The sequence below is a fragment of the Aythya marila genome (genome assembly GCF_965140915.1).
Source record: "Aythya marila genome assembly, chromosome: 5".
Taxonomy (NCBI): Eukaryota; Metazoa; Chordata; class Aves; order Anseriformes; family Anatidae; genus Aythya; species Aythya marila.
Window position 1 is genome coordinate 10,474,899 of NC_139046.1, and position 17,078 is coordinate 10,491,976.

Sequence of the window (17,078 nt, forward strand, 5' to 3'; positions counted from 1 at the left end):
TAATTTGAGGGCAGGCTCTCCTTCTGCAGATATTCTGAAGATGGGAATGGAAAAAAAAAATCCAGGAATTTACTCCAGTTGGAAACAAAAAGCTGTTATCTCAAGCAAAAGGAAAATTTGTAGGGAAGGACTCCAGAGGTAAGGAGATGAGTAACTCCCCTAGAGGAATGCTTGAACAAACATACCCTTCCCCCAAGAAGCGACGGAGAAGTGCTGATCTGATGCATGAGTTAGAAGTTAATCAGGGCGGAGATACAAAAAAAAAAAGGAATTGTCATAAAGTGAAATGGAACTGGACTCTTAAAAGGATATCAGGAACAGACGCACAGATAATATGATAAGATAAGCAGGGTTAAAAAACAGCAAGGATACTGTAGAGAGGAAAGCTTATTCACATGTGACTCCTGAAAATAAATATTTTATTTTAGGTTTCCATATATAAGGTGGAAAAAGGAACAGGAACAAAGACAGGATAGCTAGCAGGAATGAGTGTATAAGGCAGGAAGTCACAAATTCAGGAAGATGAGTGCTGTCTGAGGCCAGACAGAGAGAATTATCCCAGAATTAAGAGTGGCTTAAAAAAAAAACAAAAAAAAAAGGCATTCCTGCTGCAAAGATTTCTAACATTATCAAGTGCAAAATGGCAGCATAGGTTTAGAAAATATCTGATAATTTATTTTTAAGGGAGAAGTAAATAGGGCACCTACAAGCCTTGTAGCTGAGCCATTTCTCATCAAATTCTTGAGCTCAAAGCTTGCAGGGAAAAAACAGGGAAAGAGAGAGGGTTAAATGCAACCTACTTTCCTACTGTTAATTGCGCTTGATGGAAACACACCAGGTATGGTTATCTTGACTATCGTAAAAGCTCATTTAGGAGGACACAAATTATTGAACTAGATAAGCTGAAATGTGCCCAGATCAATTAATTAACAAAAACCACAACTGGGTAAAGAGATACCAGGTTGGAAATAAATGAGTAAGAGTTTTTCAAGGATCAGACTTGTGACCGATCTTGTTTAATATCTGTATCAGTGGCCTTGACATGGGAAGTCAGACCATAATTCTTTCAACAACCTTAATTATTAAGAGGCACTGTCACATACATTGGAAAAGTGATACAAACAACCTTGGAGATGAAAACCAGCAAAGAAAGTGAGATTCAGCAAAGTACAAGGTGCTGGTTATGATCACAACCAAATCAAACATCAGTGTGCCAGCTACGAAAAAATGTGAGCGCAATCCAAAGATGGATCAGATTAATATTTCTGTAGGGGCAAGAATAAATTAATGACACCAGGGAAATAGTTATCCAGCATGTTGTGAAGAATCCTGGTCACACACATCCAAAATATGAAAACTATCAATAGTTCAGCTAGTAGGAGAAACTTTTGCACATCTCTCCTAGAAATATTGTTTAAAATATCTTCAAGATACTCCTGTAAAAATAGTTTGTTTCCTCCAAAGGAAACCTGGACCAATGGCCAGATCCTTGGAAGTTTTTATGCTCTTAATTGATTGAATGACATCTATCCCATGAGAATTACGGAAACTTCGTATCGAAATCTTTCCAAGTTTTGTCAAAGATTTTACACCATAACTTGATTTGTTGGAATTTCAAACAATAACAAGACAGAGGCCAACACACAGTTTTGCACAAAGAAAAGAAACCATAACAAAATTTTTGCAAAGCCCCAAACGGGCCACATGATTCTCTCCTACACCCATACCTATAAAAACAGCAAAGAAATACTAACTGTGCATTTCCTGTGTTAAGTATCATTAAAAAAGGAAATTTAAGTGGAAAGCAGTTAACTGTAAACTCTATCTAGAAAAGAGCACTACCTTTAACAGCAGAAAACAACTGCTGATCACCAGAACTGACAGCTTAACAAAATCAAATCAAAAATCCCTCTCAGCAACTCCTGCAAAATGATACCTCCTCAGTTCCTCCTATGGATTCCACTTTAGGGGAATTTCTTTTTCCAGGGTTAAAGTGCTGTAGTCAACTACTTAGCTTTCTTTAAAGATTTTTGCTGATATCAACAAACGTTTAATTAATTAGACACGCTTGTCAAGACTAGGTCAACAAGAAGTTTCTCCCTCTTTTTCAGCATGTAGTGCTGCTATTAATAAGAACAGCACCAAGCTACACCTTGCTCTAACAAGCAAACAGCAATATGGCTCACCAAATCAGAACCATCATTAGGTACAAGTTATTAATTACATTACAACAGCATGCAGAAACTAATTATGGGGCTGAGTTAGACACTATGAAGAGATACAAGAGAAAGCTTGTCTTTACCACACAACCGAACAGCAGACCCACAAACCAGCCCCAAACAAACTGGGATGTCTTCCCAAGGCAGCCTAGCACTGCAGACACCAGCAGAACTGGGAGGTGTATGGCTCTGTCCAGGATATACTGTGGGTAGGCTACTTAGATCAAGAATAATCAATAAGGTGTATTAATTGCCATTCCTAATTTCACCTCCAATACAGCTCTGCAGTGTAACAACACCAAGAAGCAATCTTTCCAGCAAGCTCATTTAATTGCTTATTTAATATATTTAGTTTATTATATTGCTTATTTAATATACTTAGCTTATTTAATATATTCAGCCCTTTTTCAGGAACGGAGGATTTAGCGGAGAATTCTAGTAGCAAACTTGAACACAATTCCGAAGTGCAGGGACTTGCAAATCTGAGACCATTTTCAAGAGGAGTTGTTTTGGGGTCATCAGAAATAGAAAACTGGATTTTCTTTTTAGATTTTTTTTTCCTGCATCAGTGACAGTAGGTCCAGTAAGAAGTGCTAAACGTTCACAGACTTGGACAAGACCATTCTGAGAGAATATGCAAACCCACTGCAATTCACTGTTGTTTACACTCACACCACTTTACCTCTCTGCCTGTAAGGATGTGCCTTGCCAGCTTTACTTTTGCAAAATTCCCCTTTCCAATCGTTTTGAGGAGTCTGTAATTTCCAATGTGCGGCTGCTCATCGGCGCAGGAAGCTATAGAATTCCTGCAACGAGCTCCGGACCGCCCAGTTCGAGAGGAAACTTCCTGCCGTCCATCTCCGTGGGACGTGTGCTGCAATACAAACATACACAGATAAGGCTGAGAAATAAAGAAAAAGACATCAATAATGAGCAGCATACAACATGCAAATAGATTAACTACTCCTTTGAAAAACCCTTCAAAGGATCCAGCTCAAACTTCAGCTTCTCACTGAACTTTGCTGTAAGGTGGACAGGGAGGCTCTCACTTCTTAACACTATTTATTCCACAACCTGGGAAAGAGCAAGTGCAATTTTGGCTGAGCTGCAGGAACAGGGAAGCATTTTTAGCATTCACAGAGTGCAGAATCAGCATCAGGGAACACCGAGGTGTTTGATGTTATCTCCTGTTTGAGTTACCTTGCCCAACTAGAGCAGGAAAGCTTTGTGCAAGGAGACACGAACAAAGCTTTGCCACAAGCAGACAGTAGAAGGTTCATCCTTACTGGACACTTTAGTACTGCTGATAAAATAAAATTCCTCTCTGAGAGGTGTTTTTTCTCTCTTCTGCTGGGATTCTCTTTCCTACAAAACTTAATGACTGAAAATACTCAAGACAGCCTGAGAACAAGGGGAGAAATCTCACCCAGTCTAAAGGAACCTCGGATATTAACAGGCTGAGCATCAGATAGGGAGACCTGAGACGCTGCCTGGAAACTGTTAAGTTCCTTCCTCTTAGCTTCTCTGAACAGCTATTAATTGTAAAAAGATTGGGTAGATATCCATAATATTCTTTATTTATTCATCAGATCACATGGCTGGGGTAACAGCAAAGTCCCTTTTCCTTGCCTGGGTGGAAGCCTGTTTCTGAAAGAGCAGGTGCCCCTCGTGTCCCTCAGCTCTCAGCTCGTGCTTGAGGTCTCCGCACCACATTCACTAATTAAAGCACTACTCAGAAATGCTCAGTAGCCTGCAAATGTGGAGCAAGTGTTCGCTACACAGAGATGACATGCTAAATTTACTGCCATCCCAGAATTCCCGCATCGTGCTGCCTGCCTGAAGACACCCAGAGGAGGTTCAGGACAAAAAGCAGAAGATATTGCTGTTTAATTCTTCCCTCTTGAAATGTTAAGTTTTCCAGCTCTCTCTGCTCGTTCTTTTCGTTGATTATACAGTTCTCTGAAGCAACAGCATTCATCAAGAAGTTAAAGCATTAGCCTCAGTTAAACCTTTGCTACAACCCAAATGCCAAAGCAGCCCTACTTTCTGTCTGAACTCTACCCAAGAACACAGCTCAGTTTAGAAGACAAAGCTTCAAGGTTCCTTCAAAATAGTCCTAAGTATTTAGAGGGCTAGTTAAGATGCTATTTGTTTCAGTGCCTTAGTATCAAATACCCCCTTATTTAGAAAAACATCATTATTAGGTATCTGTTACATCAATATGCAACAAGAATACCAATCAGTGTGCCCAGTGACCTATTTAATTGCAATATATTATAGGTGGCTTCAACTTTTCTGTAAAGCATCGCCTTTAGAGAAGAGGGTCTTTAACCACATAACACAGGGTGAGATTATATTGAGCTTGTATTGGCGATATCTGTCTTGTTATCCACTGGCAGAACCAAGTATGTTTTGTTCCACATCTATTCTACTATGGGAATTCAAGACAAAATAGAGCAGATACATTAGCCTACAAGACAAGAATGTTCAATAACAGCATTTAGAGGTGATTTCTCCTCGAGTTGTCTAAGCATGCTGTCCTGTTTCTTAAACAAACCCTACATTTCCTATATGACTACGTACACTTTCTGCATTGTACCGTAGCCTTTCCTGGTATTTCCCCAACACTGCAATAGCTCTCTCCCTTTCCATGAGGCCTGTATCATACTCAGCAGCACAATGTTACCTCCATGTGTCCCGCACTCCCTTCTGTTCTTTCTAATGCTTCCCATGGTGCTTATTTCAGCCCCAAAGGGCCCCATCCAGTTACCTATCCTTCCAACTCTTTTTTGTGCCAGTTGCAGCTCTCCTACTCCTGCTCTTGCTGAAACCCAACAGCCAGAACCATGGCACACAGCAGCACCCAATCTGACAAATCACTGCAGCAAAGGGATGACAGATCAGAACTGAAGAGCCAACAACCATGGTACAGACACAAGTGAAAAAAATACACGCTTGCATGACACTTGGCAAGTTCACAATATTTAATAACCTGATGTAACCTTGTGACCACACACTCTGGCATCTTAAGTTCCTTGGTTTGTTAATTTGAGTGCAACAGCTGTGATCAAATTATTTTTAAAAAGACATTCATTTCATTTAAGAAATACTACGGATAGGAAGGCTACAGCAACTCCTGGAAAATTGTTTCAATAGTTACTATTAAAAAACAGAACAAAAACTGTGGTGTGTATAATGTTTTAGTATCAATCTGGCTTTAGCTTGTCTTTATGGCCTCATTATTACATTGTTACCAGATTTCTACTTCTAATATAGCACTTAATTACTCTGGTCACAAGACCCCTTCACTTTAGTAAGATATATATATATATATATATATGCATATATATATATATACACACTGAACTCCCTAAACAGACTGCTGTAAGAATAATTAATGACTAGGAAACACTTCTTGTATTTTTTTTTTATTTTATTTTTTTTTAAGTACCATCTCCAATTTTTCCAACATCTTTCTGTAGGTTTTGTGCCAGAACTTGGACAAGCCATGCCGACAGCAGTCGCAAGAGGATTAAGCACAGATTACATCTTCTGTTCAATGCTCTGCTGAAGGGCATCTGTATCTGATCACCCCAAACTAACCTCGACTCTTAAAAAGAGTTATTGCTTCCCAGTCCCTCAGCACAATTTTCATACATGTGAGAAACCAGGAATGCTGGTACATTGGGCTGTAGTGAAATACAGAGCTTCCTGACACACAGAGCTGATGATGTGCTCCTGTGATCTGCCATGCTGCCCTATTTAATATTCTAGCAATCTCTATCCTAGTTTTTCGAGCAGCAGTACACAATTCTTCCAAACCACTGATAAAAGGCACAGAAACAAAAAGCGCATCCATAACAAGATCCAGGAGAAATGCAAGCGCTTGATAACAGTTCCTTGGTTTCAATCCTATCTCGAGACCCACGACAACTGGGTAAGCGCCTACCAAGCGAGCATTCTCAAGGAGAGGATCGACAAGACCAACTGCCCAGCCGAAGGCACTACTGAAGCCAGTGAAATCCTGTACCAACAACGTCACTGTTCTGCATGCCATTAATGCCAGGCTGGCGCTAGTCGCTCAGGCCATCCTCTTCATCCCTACATGCAGCGGCAAATCAGTGCCAACCCTCTGTGCTTCCCCAAACTGAGACTTCTACCAAACCTTGCGACAGACAACGCAGACAACTTCTCTGTCAGCTCCTTTGGTACCTTCAAGCGTCACATTATTCAGACCAGCTAGAAAAAAAAGCAGCAACTGCTGATGCTAGATGTGAACGTCTTCTTCCATTGCTACCCCCAGCAATCATGTCGTGTGATGTCCTGTACAGCAGAACTGCTCAGGTTAGAGCCCTTCCACACCTGGGCACGCAGTACAGGCACACACACTTTAGCAAGAGCCAGCCTACCTCCATGCAGGGCTTACTACTTCCTAGCTTAAGCTCCCCAGCATGTGGACTCAACGAGAAGGCAGCTTTTAAACCACACAGAAACCAGAAAACATTATCTGCTGCCTTGTGCTTGAACTAACAACCGTCAGACCTCAGCTACCTCGTGGTGCAGTTCAGACATGGGCAGTGGGTACGACGTATTCCCAACCAAGGAATCTGTGCAGAGACTATTCAGACCTGATCTTATTCATGTTCTACCCTGCATAAACAATACACGTGGTAAAAGACATCCCAGAATGACAGAATTTTCCTACATTAACATATTCCCATACTAACATACTCTGCTGTATGTAGCAAAACACGCCAATTAACACATCTTGGGAGCTTCACTGTCCTCTGTAGAGGAATGAATTCTTGTGTCCTATCATTTTCTTCATGCTTTCTAGCTTTGCACTTAAAGGGAAGAATTAACAGCTGTGAGCTTATTTGGACTAGTGTTGATAAATTTAACACAATCTCCTTGTATGGAGGTTTGCATTTCCATCCCAACTCTGATTATTTCTTTTCAAGAATATGACCTTTTTCAGCTGTGTTTCTTGAATATCAAGCTGTGTGTTCCTAAGCAGTTCAGTTCTCTCCAACTGACTTGCTCATAGCTGCATTCAGCTCTGTAGAAATCTGTCCATTTACAGGAATTTCTAATTTGGACTTTTATTTCACTTCACATTAAGTAAATCCATCAGCAAGTCCTTCCTCTGTCAAATACCGAATCATTACGTTGAACAGCAGACAAACTTCCTAAAAACTGCAGAAAACAACCTCCAAGTTTCAACATGGATTTTTATGTATTTATTTTTAACTTATGAAAATGAAGGAAGAAGAGGCCTTGGTAGCATACGGTACTAAAAGGCATAAACTCAAAACCCAGCAAAAAGTGCTGCTCCCACCCAAATCATTTTTGAGAAGCCACGGCAGGTAGATGGGAAGAAAACTTAAATGGTGTAGGCAAAAAGTACAAATATAGATGGTCCAGGAAACGTTCAAGTCAGGCACTGGCTTGCACAGCATTTGGCTGTACTTGGCTACTTCCCAGGGTAGCTTCCTCAGCAGCTACTTTGAGGCAGCAAAACTGCCACCACAGATTAACAGTTCCTACCTCGCCCTAAAGAAATAGCAATAGCATCCTCTGCCCTCTTCATCGAGATGTGGGCCATTTGTCTTTCCCTAAGCAGACCCTCAGCACTGCAGATTTTGCCTCCCTCAACCCACCAACGCCTAGATTCTGCTCAGCCTCGTACTTTTTTCCCTGGTCCACATTTGTAGGGCTAAAGCCTTCAACGAGAAAGGGGTTTTACTTTAAAAGCCTAATATTTAAAACAAGCTTTTTTTTTTTTTTTTTTTTTTTAAATACATTTCTATACGTTGTGGTAGATGAGCATCATCTCTTTGGATGCGCATTCATTGTAAGCATAACACTTGTGACACCATGCCTGGGGGATTCCCAAAATACCTCTCTTCACGCAATAGTCAATGCAGGGGAGACTGCTATGCTGCAGATGGGAACTGAAGCAAGGAGACTGTGTACATTGTATGGCCCTGGGCTAGCCAGTGTCTCTCTTTTTTCTTTTCTTTATTAAGAAAAGTCTTCTGAATTCCATTCACAGCAAGACAGCATGTTCTTCAGCATCCTGGTATGCATCAAGTTCAATTTTAAAATCTTTTAAAGACTTCAAAGACTTTTTTTTTTGCACATAGTAGGAGGGAGGGTCCTCTAAAAAACAACTAAAAACTTCAAGCCAATGAAATAACCTCTCCCAGAAACACGCATTCTTCCCCAGCCCCCCCACCCCAACCCCACCCTGGTATTACTCAACCCCGAAGGACTCGGAAATGAAGTAAAACATCTCCGCTCGTGAGAGACCTTGCTGCGAGGGAGGGGCTGAGCCCAAGACCAACTATATTTGGAACACAACACAAAACCCACCTTGTCGCAAAAGCCTTCCCCCAATGATGAGCCGACATCCTTTCATAGCCAGATAATGATTAGCATGAAGAGAAAGAAAAAGAAAAGAAAAGAAAGTAAAAAGCAAATGAGGTATGAAGGTGCTGGTAACCGAGATCTCTTTGGCAGGTGTTAGCTTTATCCAGTAACTGCATGTTTAGAGGTTTCTTAACATCCAGAGCGTTAGAAACACAGGACAGGGGATGACTAGTGTCAAAGTTCTTCTAATATTTAAGGTGGTGCCAACAGCTGAGAAAACACCTGGAAGAGACCCTCTGATATCCATGTGAAGAGCTGAAAAACATTAAGAAATTAGAATGGCCGAGACATGCAGAAATCCGTGTTTATTGATAGTAAATAGGAAGCGTTCTTTCTAAACCAGGGAAGACAAGCAGCATCAATATTTATAAAGCAGTACACAATTGTGAAAATTACCTTCTGATCAACCCATTGAACTATGAAAAATTAATCTTACAAAAATCTGTAGGAACATTCATTACCTTAGCTGTTATCACACTTGTATGAAATGCTATGAAATTATATCACAGAATTTCCTGGAGAGCTGTCAGACTAGCAAGAACCATGACAGTCTCATCAGATTGAGCATTTTTACTTACATTAAGAAAAAAAAATATTTTTAAAGCCTGTCCCTTACAGTGTGAATAATCTAAACACTCCAGGACATGGTGAACATTTGAAACACTGAGAAAATCTCTTCATTACCTGAACCTGGGCACAACATATAAATACATGGGAATTTCTCACCCCCCACACCTTTCATAGCACTCATTTATAGAACAACAAATCAGGACATAAATCACAGGTTTTTAAAACACCAATATATTTTAAATTAAATATTTGAAGACTAATTTCACTGCAGCCCATCCTAATAATGGACAGTATTTTACTTTGCATTTATCACTAAAATATTTAATAACACACAAACTGCTGAGTACTACTCAGTGTAAGAGAAAAGAGGTTAGCCCTAAAAATATTCACAGAGGGAGTGTCTTATTGTGCAGATATAGCCATGAAAAAGCACAGTAAGGCATCCTGCAACTGCTTACGAAGGAATTCTACTGGAAAGTCAAAACAAAGACTTGAATTTCTAGTAACCACTGAGAGGGTTCACAGCAGACGTTTTGCCACAATTGTCTAAATACAAATCACTGCTCAGGGAATCCTTAAATCGTGATTTATTTTAAATTATTATAAAAGATAGGAAATACAGGAAAATAATGTAGTAGAAAGATAGCAGGTAAGGATATTTTGTGCTTATCCTGGTTTTTACTTCCCTCCTGCCATAGCCCAGAGCATGAGGCAGGACACCAGGGGAGGTGGATTTTGTCTGCTTATGTTTGTGTAACCAATTCTTTGGTTCCAGCACATATCATTAAAAGACAGCTTTCAAACTGGCTGGCTACATAATCAATCTTAAGGAGGCACAGTCATGGCTTCCATCTCATGAAATTTTAAATGCTGTCTTACAAAGGAAAATACTACCCGAGGTGGCACTCCAGTTACCAGTCCACAAAGGCAGATTTATTCACTGAAGTGATAACCATTACGGTTGCCGGGATCAAGTGGAACAATTGAGAGGGTCAGAACTCAGCAAGAGAGATAAACAGACCTTCTGTGAATGCATTAGAGCTGGTAAAGGGGAGAAAACGCTAATTTGGATGCTTCCATTGTCAGAAGGGGAAGGATTCACTGCCCAGTTCTCAGCCCGTTGTACTCGTTTATTTAACTGGTATGACACTTCATGAAAACGAGCGGCCGCTTTAATTGGGTCATATTTGTCAAACAAGCAGCTTAAAGGGAGAACCTGGAGAGTAAATACCATCTTTAGCACGCACAGACCATACCTCTTGGCACACATGCCCAATACTCTGTGTGGGGGAAGGGGGAAAGAAAGAGGGAAAAAAAGAGAAATGTGTCAGGACCAGGCAGCTACAAACCCAGCCGAGCACAGCAACCCACCTCCCTGCACGGGGCAGCCTGATGGAGGCTGCCAGCAGGGACTGCTGCTTTAGAAACGGAATGCCACGAACAAGAGGCTCACTTGTATGATCCCAAAACCTGCGTGAAGAGCGGAGACAGAGCTGACCCTACAGATCAGGCAGGGACAGGGCTGGTGGAAAAGGCAAGACGCTCCCGTCGCAGATGCGCGGAGTCCTTTGCAGCTCTCCCTGCCACACGCTGCGTTGATGCATTCGATATTGTTGGGTTCATACTCTATGCAGCGTATGAAAGAGGGAATTTGCAATTCTGTGATTAGTGCTGAACCACACAACAGTGAAGAAATCCTGCTTATACAGTCAAAAAGATAAGGCTGGGGCTGGTTTGAAAAGCTTTCTAAAAGCTCTTTTGTTGCTTCACATTATCAAGATCTGACATTTACCATATCTTTCAAGCCAAAGTTTCTTTACTGCTGATTAAAACGGATATTTATTGACATCAGCCGGGGGAATAATAGCTGAAGAGCCAACCATACTCTATCCTTCATCAACAATACTGCCAACTAAGTTGTTTCCAGAATCATCATTGTCAGTAATTACATGCTAAACAAAAAAAAAACCTCACGGTTGGTTTTCAAAGACCACATTGAGCTCGCAGATAGAAAACTTTGTTTAGGCTTTATCCCTGCAGGAACAAATTTTATTTGAAAGTTAATTTTTGTTTATATGTATACACACACACACACAGAGCTCAACAAGCTGCTGCTGTACGGGCCAAGAACTTACATACCTAAGGGTTGAATCTGGGAGGCTCACTGCAGAGTTATCACAGGTCTACCTTTTATCAGCAGTAGGCACCTACTTGCCATGCCCACTCTGCATATTTTTAGGGGCAGGTGATCTCCGCATTAAGGGGAGCCGACCTGGACAGGCCACAAGCCAAAAAAAAAAAAAAAAAAAAAAAAGGTGACCTCCGTTTTTGATCTGGCTGACATATCCACAAGGCAGCATTACTTGACTGAGAAGGGGAAGTTGCAGACACATGCTACTTCTGTATCAGATGAAATGGAGATCTAGAAAGACAAATGCCTCTGCTCTTAAAATTCCTTAGGCTGAAGTCACCTGAGATGTGCAGTTAATGGGAGCTGCCTGCTTACATCAACAGGAGCATTTCTCAGCTAGAATTAAAACAGAGAATTGGGCAGGTGAGGATATTAAATGATTTGGTAAGAAAGCCTAGAAAGAAGTCTACCAAGTTTAGTGTACTGAAAACCATATTTCCTCTTTTTTATTTTCATTCAGTAATTTCTGTAGTTGTGTTCTGTTGTGCAGACCGCTTCTAAGGTCACCGTGTGAGTCACATTTGATAAAACATAGGAACACAAAGTCTGAGCTCCTTCTGGGGTAAGGTTCCATAGCTTAGTTTTCTTAGCTACTGAAATAACATTTAAAAAAAAAAAAAAATTAGTTCCCAGAAAGGCAATTTGAGAAAGGCGCACCACTCAGTCAACTCTTTTTAAAACCCCTACTTTGAGTTATCTTAGCCTTTAGGTGCTGTACTATGACTGGCTTAAAGCAAACAAAACCCAAGTAAGTGTTTCCAGCCTTTCCCACCTGAACCAGTAAATCCCATCTTCTCCTTTGTGTCAGCATTTGCAGCCACACAGAATGGGGATAAAACCACTTTTTTTTTGGAGGATTAGTTTTAGGCAGATCACGGAGCTGACCAGACCTGTTGTACAGCTACATGATAATTACTGCCAACACAAACCACAGGTGGGAAGAGGCAGCCAAGGCTGATTCCTGCAGCAGCCTTACCCTGGTCAAGCTGACAGTGAAACTGAATGATTAAACGATAGAGCACAGATTGTTTAGCAGAGCTGAAGAACAAACCATCCCCCTTCAAGACGTGAAAACGCTAGCAGTCAGTGAAGTGCAGAATCACACCACCTGATCAGGTATTTTTTTGAGTACAACCACTGCAGCACTGAGCCTATCAGGTATCGCAGGCACTAAGAAAGCCACCAAAACCATTTCCTGCTCTCTGAAAACAATAAAAATAAAATATAAATAATAAAAATAGGGAAAAAATGCATCCCAGATTAACTAGGAATAAAGTATGTTTTAGGAATTATTTTGCCACCTTCACTTAATCTAATTCAAAACAGAACTTTTATAACTGGTGAAAAATAAGAGACAAGGTAGCTGGCTCTGTAGAAGAAAGTCTACCACAACTCTTGGCCACAGGAACACTTCCTCAACCCCCTTACAAAAAAAAAAAATCACTTACGGAAGAAAACATTCTGATTACAGATCTATTTGTAACAGGAGAAGTCTGATAAATAATATATAGAATAATGCAAGCTTGTGTACTCTTTGCAAATGCTCTAATGCATTTCATATCTAATTGGTAATAAATCAGGAGGTAATGCTAACCTTCGCAGTATCTTAAAAGTAAATTTTTGAATCTAATCTTTACTATTTTTTTAAATAAAAAAATAAATGAGATACTTTCAGTGCACAGAATCCTTTTGTGTAGGCTTGTACAAGCACAGTTGCCATCACACTGGCATTCTTCAATAGCAAATTTTTCACATTAGGCACAGTCATGGAGATAAGAGCGTATTTCAGTCTTGCTTTTACTCAAATTACTTACATTTTCAATTCAGATTGGTCTAGAACTAATATTCAAAGCAGTTACCTTTTCCCCCCAGAAAAACAGCTGTGCAATGAACACAAATTAAAATTAAACTCTTTAGCCTACATTTTTTCTTTTTTTATTTCATGCTGTTAAAAAATAAAAAACAAACCAACCTCCATACCACTTCTCTTTCCTTCCTTCTACCTACAGTTCTCTATCGCCTTGCCACTCCTGGATTTTTTCTTTAATGAATATTTGTCCTACAGTCCAAAACCTCGCTCCTTCTGCTCCTATTTCTTTGTCACTGGTTGTCCTCCATCCTGCCGTGTGTGTTCCTCCATGCCTCCTATTATCTTTTGTTCTCCACCATCTATCTTCATTTCCATTGTGTTTCCACACTCCTTCCTCTTCCATCCATCTCCTCTTTTCCTCATCACTAGTGAAACAGGTTTACTCACTCTTCTGTCACCTAAAGGTCCTTCTTCTGTATCTACCTTCACTCCTGGTTTTGGACAAAGGAGGTCTCCGCTGCTTCTGTTGCTTCTCCTACAGGCCTGATGTCACTCTGCAGATGACAGAGAAGATCTGACCCTCTCCTTCGTGTCTGTCCCCTAAGCAGCCACTGCTGTAAGCGACAACACCAGCGAGGAGTTGTTCCACCTTTGTGGTGAGGAGCCAGCTCGTTTGCAGGCAAACAGCCAGCTTCCAACTGTCCAAGTGTGAAGTTCCGATGATCACAGATCATCTGGGATGCCTTTCCTCTCAAAACCAGGTGACTCGTAGCCAAATTCTTTAATCTCAAAGGCACTAATGGCTTGATAGCTGCTAGTGGCTTTGGGGAAAAGTCACTGTGACAGTATTTCCACTTCAGCAGCGTATGCATGAAGCGTCTCGATAAGAAGTGGCATACACTGCTTTAAAAGAAAAAAAAAAATAAATAAAAGTACTGACAATTAGACCATGACTACTTCACAGGAACTGCCAACTGCTGAACGTGGTTAAGTGCAAGCATAGGCAACGATAATTTATGTTCACCATCATTCTGGAGGCTAACTTCATTTTCAGAACTGCAAGTATAGGCATGGATAAACTATGATCAGTACACTTGAATCAGATTCAACACCAGCCAAGGCTTCGTCAGCAGCTGTAACCTTCCCAACAGCGAGAAGGCGTTCAGGGGCTCCCTGACCACAGCCCAAAGGCTGGCTGAATGCTTTGGCACTTCTTAAGCCTCTTCCCACCTGAGCTTCAAAGAGCCCTAGGAGCATTAACGAACTTCTCAAGTGAGAGAATATCAAGGGCTCAATTTACCTGCCAAAAGAGCACATCAAGCTTTGGGGTGGAAGAACAATTACTGGAAGCATCAAGAGTGTTACATTTTGTATTTAAAAAGAAAAAACAGACCCGGGGTAATTTTGTATCCATTTCCAGCTGTAGCAGCAATTCAGGCAGACTAAAGGTGGATTTCAATGTAAACAAGGCAGGGCAGGATACATTTTGGTGAATTTGTCAAAACATGTGAGCCTGATGGTCAAAACATGAGAGCCTGCTTTCTGAGGAATACAGCACTGTACCGTGGCATCGATTCAACAGATCTGGCAATTACTCAGATTAATCACTCTCTGTCAATACCAATACCTACAGGTATTCCTGTGGCCACCAGCCCAAATTACTGCAGTTGAAAGATACGCCTTAATCAAAACCTGAGGCTATCCATCTGCAAGCAAGAAAATCCCTGCATGTTAAATTATGGAGATTACCAAAGAGGAGTGCTAGACCAATATTCTGAAGTGCGAACAAGGTGCCTTAAGTGGAGGATATGTAAAACCTAACTTCAAGTGGGAGAACACACAGCTTGTATTTCCTCAAGCACATGCTAAGCCTTCCTACCACCGCGTTACCTGTAGTGGAGTCAGAGTTAACTGCACTGGAGAACCCGATCTGAACAGTTTTAAAAGTGATTTACTGGGTGACCTCCATGCATTTACGTGGAGCCTGAAAACCTCAGCCAGGCTTGCTTCTAGACTAAAATAATTATCTGAATAAACTCTGTAAAGTATTTTCTGAAGTATGCTGCATCACCTCTCCCCATGGCATAGGAAGAGCCACATAGTACTTTAATTATTTTCTTCCACAAGGCAGGAAGCTCATTGAGATTTTACAACCAAATATGCTTAGCTGGCTTTTTGTTCAATGCAGCCCTTAGCCTGCAGGTTGAATCTAGTGCTAAAACAAATAAAGATCACAGAAGTTAGAGGTGCCTATTATGTCAATAAAATCCAAATCCCTCGTAATGCAGTAATTGTTCCATGCAGCATGTTTTCCAACGCTTTGTCTGGTCTTGTTTTAAACAATGGGGCTACCATCACTTTCCTTGGACTATTTATGGTCTGAGCAACCCAACAGTTTTTTCTGATCTCTAACCAACGTTCACACTTTTAATGTCAGACAAAAACATACCCGAGACCTCACAAAAATCCCCCCCCCCAGTCCAGTTAAGCATCAGACTTGTAAAAAAAAAAAAAAAGCCATCAGACAGCCTTTGTAGAAAGCTAAACACCAAGTTCACCCATCGAGTCATTTTTGACCACGGGGACTGACACCTCCCTTCTGCACAGGCAATTACATCTTCCCCCAGCAATAAAAGGATAAATGGTTGGATGGGATGTGCTGGATCGAGGGAGTTTCAGCACAGGAGCCACAACACGGCTCTGTGTGCAGAAAGGGAGGCTCCCACCGAGCCTCATTTTTGGCTGGCTGCTCATGCGGTACAACTATCCCCCCCACCTCCCTTTTTAGCATGCGACCTGTGCGATCGCTAATACAGCCTTATAGCCTGGTAAACAAACGCTGATTCCTACACCTTATCTTTGTCTAGAAAAAATGAATTAAAAAAAAAAAAAGGGGGGGGGTGGGATGCTTAATGAGGGAGCCGATTTCGCTAGAAGGCACCTTCTAACGCCAGCCGGGCAGGTGACGAGGCGTCATCCCCGCACAGAGCCCTGCAGGCGAGGCTCCCTCTGAGGGTCCCCCAGCCCCATGGGGCTGCCCCCTGCTCCCCCCTTTCCCCCCCTGTGAAGCGGGGCCGGCCGGGGGGGCTCCCCGGGCACTCACGTTCTCGGTGTCGCGCTCGTTCACCGTGGGCAGCGGGGTGCGAGTGGACATTTTCCTGGGCTCGGGCGGCAGCGCTGCCGGGGCCGCACACACGCACTGGGGCCGGGCCGGGCTTCTCCTTCTCCTCCTTCTTCTTCTCCTTCTGGGAGCCGGGGGTCGCGGGCAGCCAGCATGAAGCCCCGGGGGGCGGCGTGGCGGCGGCCGAGCTAGATCCCCCCCGGGATCCCCTCCTCCGCCGGCCCCGGGCTCATCCGACGGCCGGGCCGGGCTCCGCGGGGCTCAGCGGCGGCGCCTCATGGGGCCGGCACGGGCAGAACCAGGCGAGGCGGCGGCTCTCGGGGGGCTCCCGAGCAAGCCGGGGGGCTCCCCTTCTCCTTCTCCTCCTCCTCCTCCTCCGTCCCGTCCCCCCCGCGGCCCCTCTTCACCGCTCGGCCGCCGCTCGCATGCCGGCCCAGCCCGATAGCCCCCGAGAAGGCCGGCGCCCCGCGGCAGGGCGGTGGGCGCCCTCCTGCCTCCCTCCCTCCCCGCCCGCCTCTGCCTGCCTGCTCCCCGCCGAGCCAAGATGGCCGCCCGGCTTCCTCCGCGCCGAGCCCAGCTCCGACATGAACCGGAAGGGCCCGCCCCGAGCCCGGCCGCCACGGGGAGGCCGGTGCCGGCGGCGTGTTGCTAAGGGCGGCGGGGCGGAGCGGGGGCCATGGCGGCCCCGGCTCTGCCACACCTCAAGGCGGCGGGGAGCGGGGCGGTGCTGCTGTG

General features: G+C 43.0%; 1 protein-coding gene across 10 annotated transcripts in view; it reads right to left on the reverse strand.

The window, feature by feature from the left end:
- MARK3 (microtubule affinity regulating kinase 3) overlaps positions 1-16,818 on the reverse strand; it is a 63,464-nt gene extending 46,646 nt beyond the window's left edge. For 3 of the 10 annotated variants that reach the window (XM_082762305.1, XM_082762304.1, XM_082762302.1), the window contains exons 1-3: positions 16,326-16,814; positions 8,595-8,633; positions 2,902-3,093 (exon numbers count right to left, since the gene is read on the reverse strand). In XM_082762305.1, the coding sequence (XP_082618431.1) occupies positions 2,902-3,093; positions 8,595-8,633; positions 16,326-16,376 (282 nt within the window). In that variant the 5' untranslated portion in view covers positions 16,377-16,814. Of the gene's footprint in view, positions 1-2,901; positions 3,094-8,594; positions 8,634-16,325 lie in introns of all 10 variants that reach the window. The other 7 variants (XM_082762301.1, XM_082762300.1, XM_082762298.1 and 4 more) reach the window with 5 other exon arrangements.
- Between the last annotated feature and the right edge of the window lie 260 nt (positions 16,819-17,078).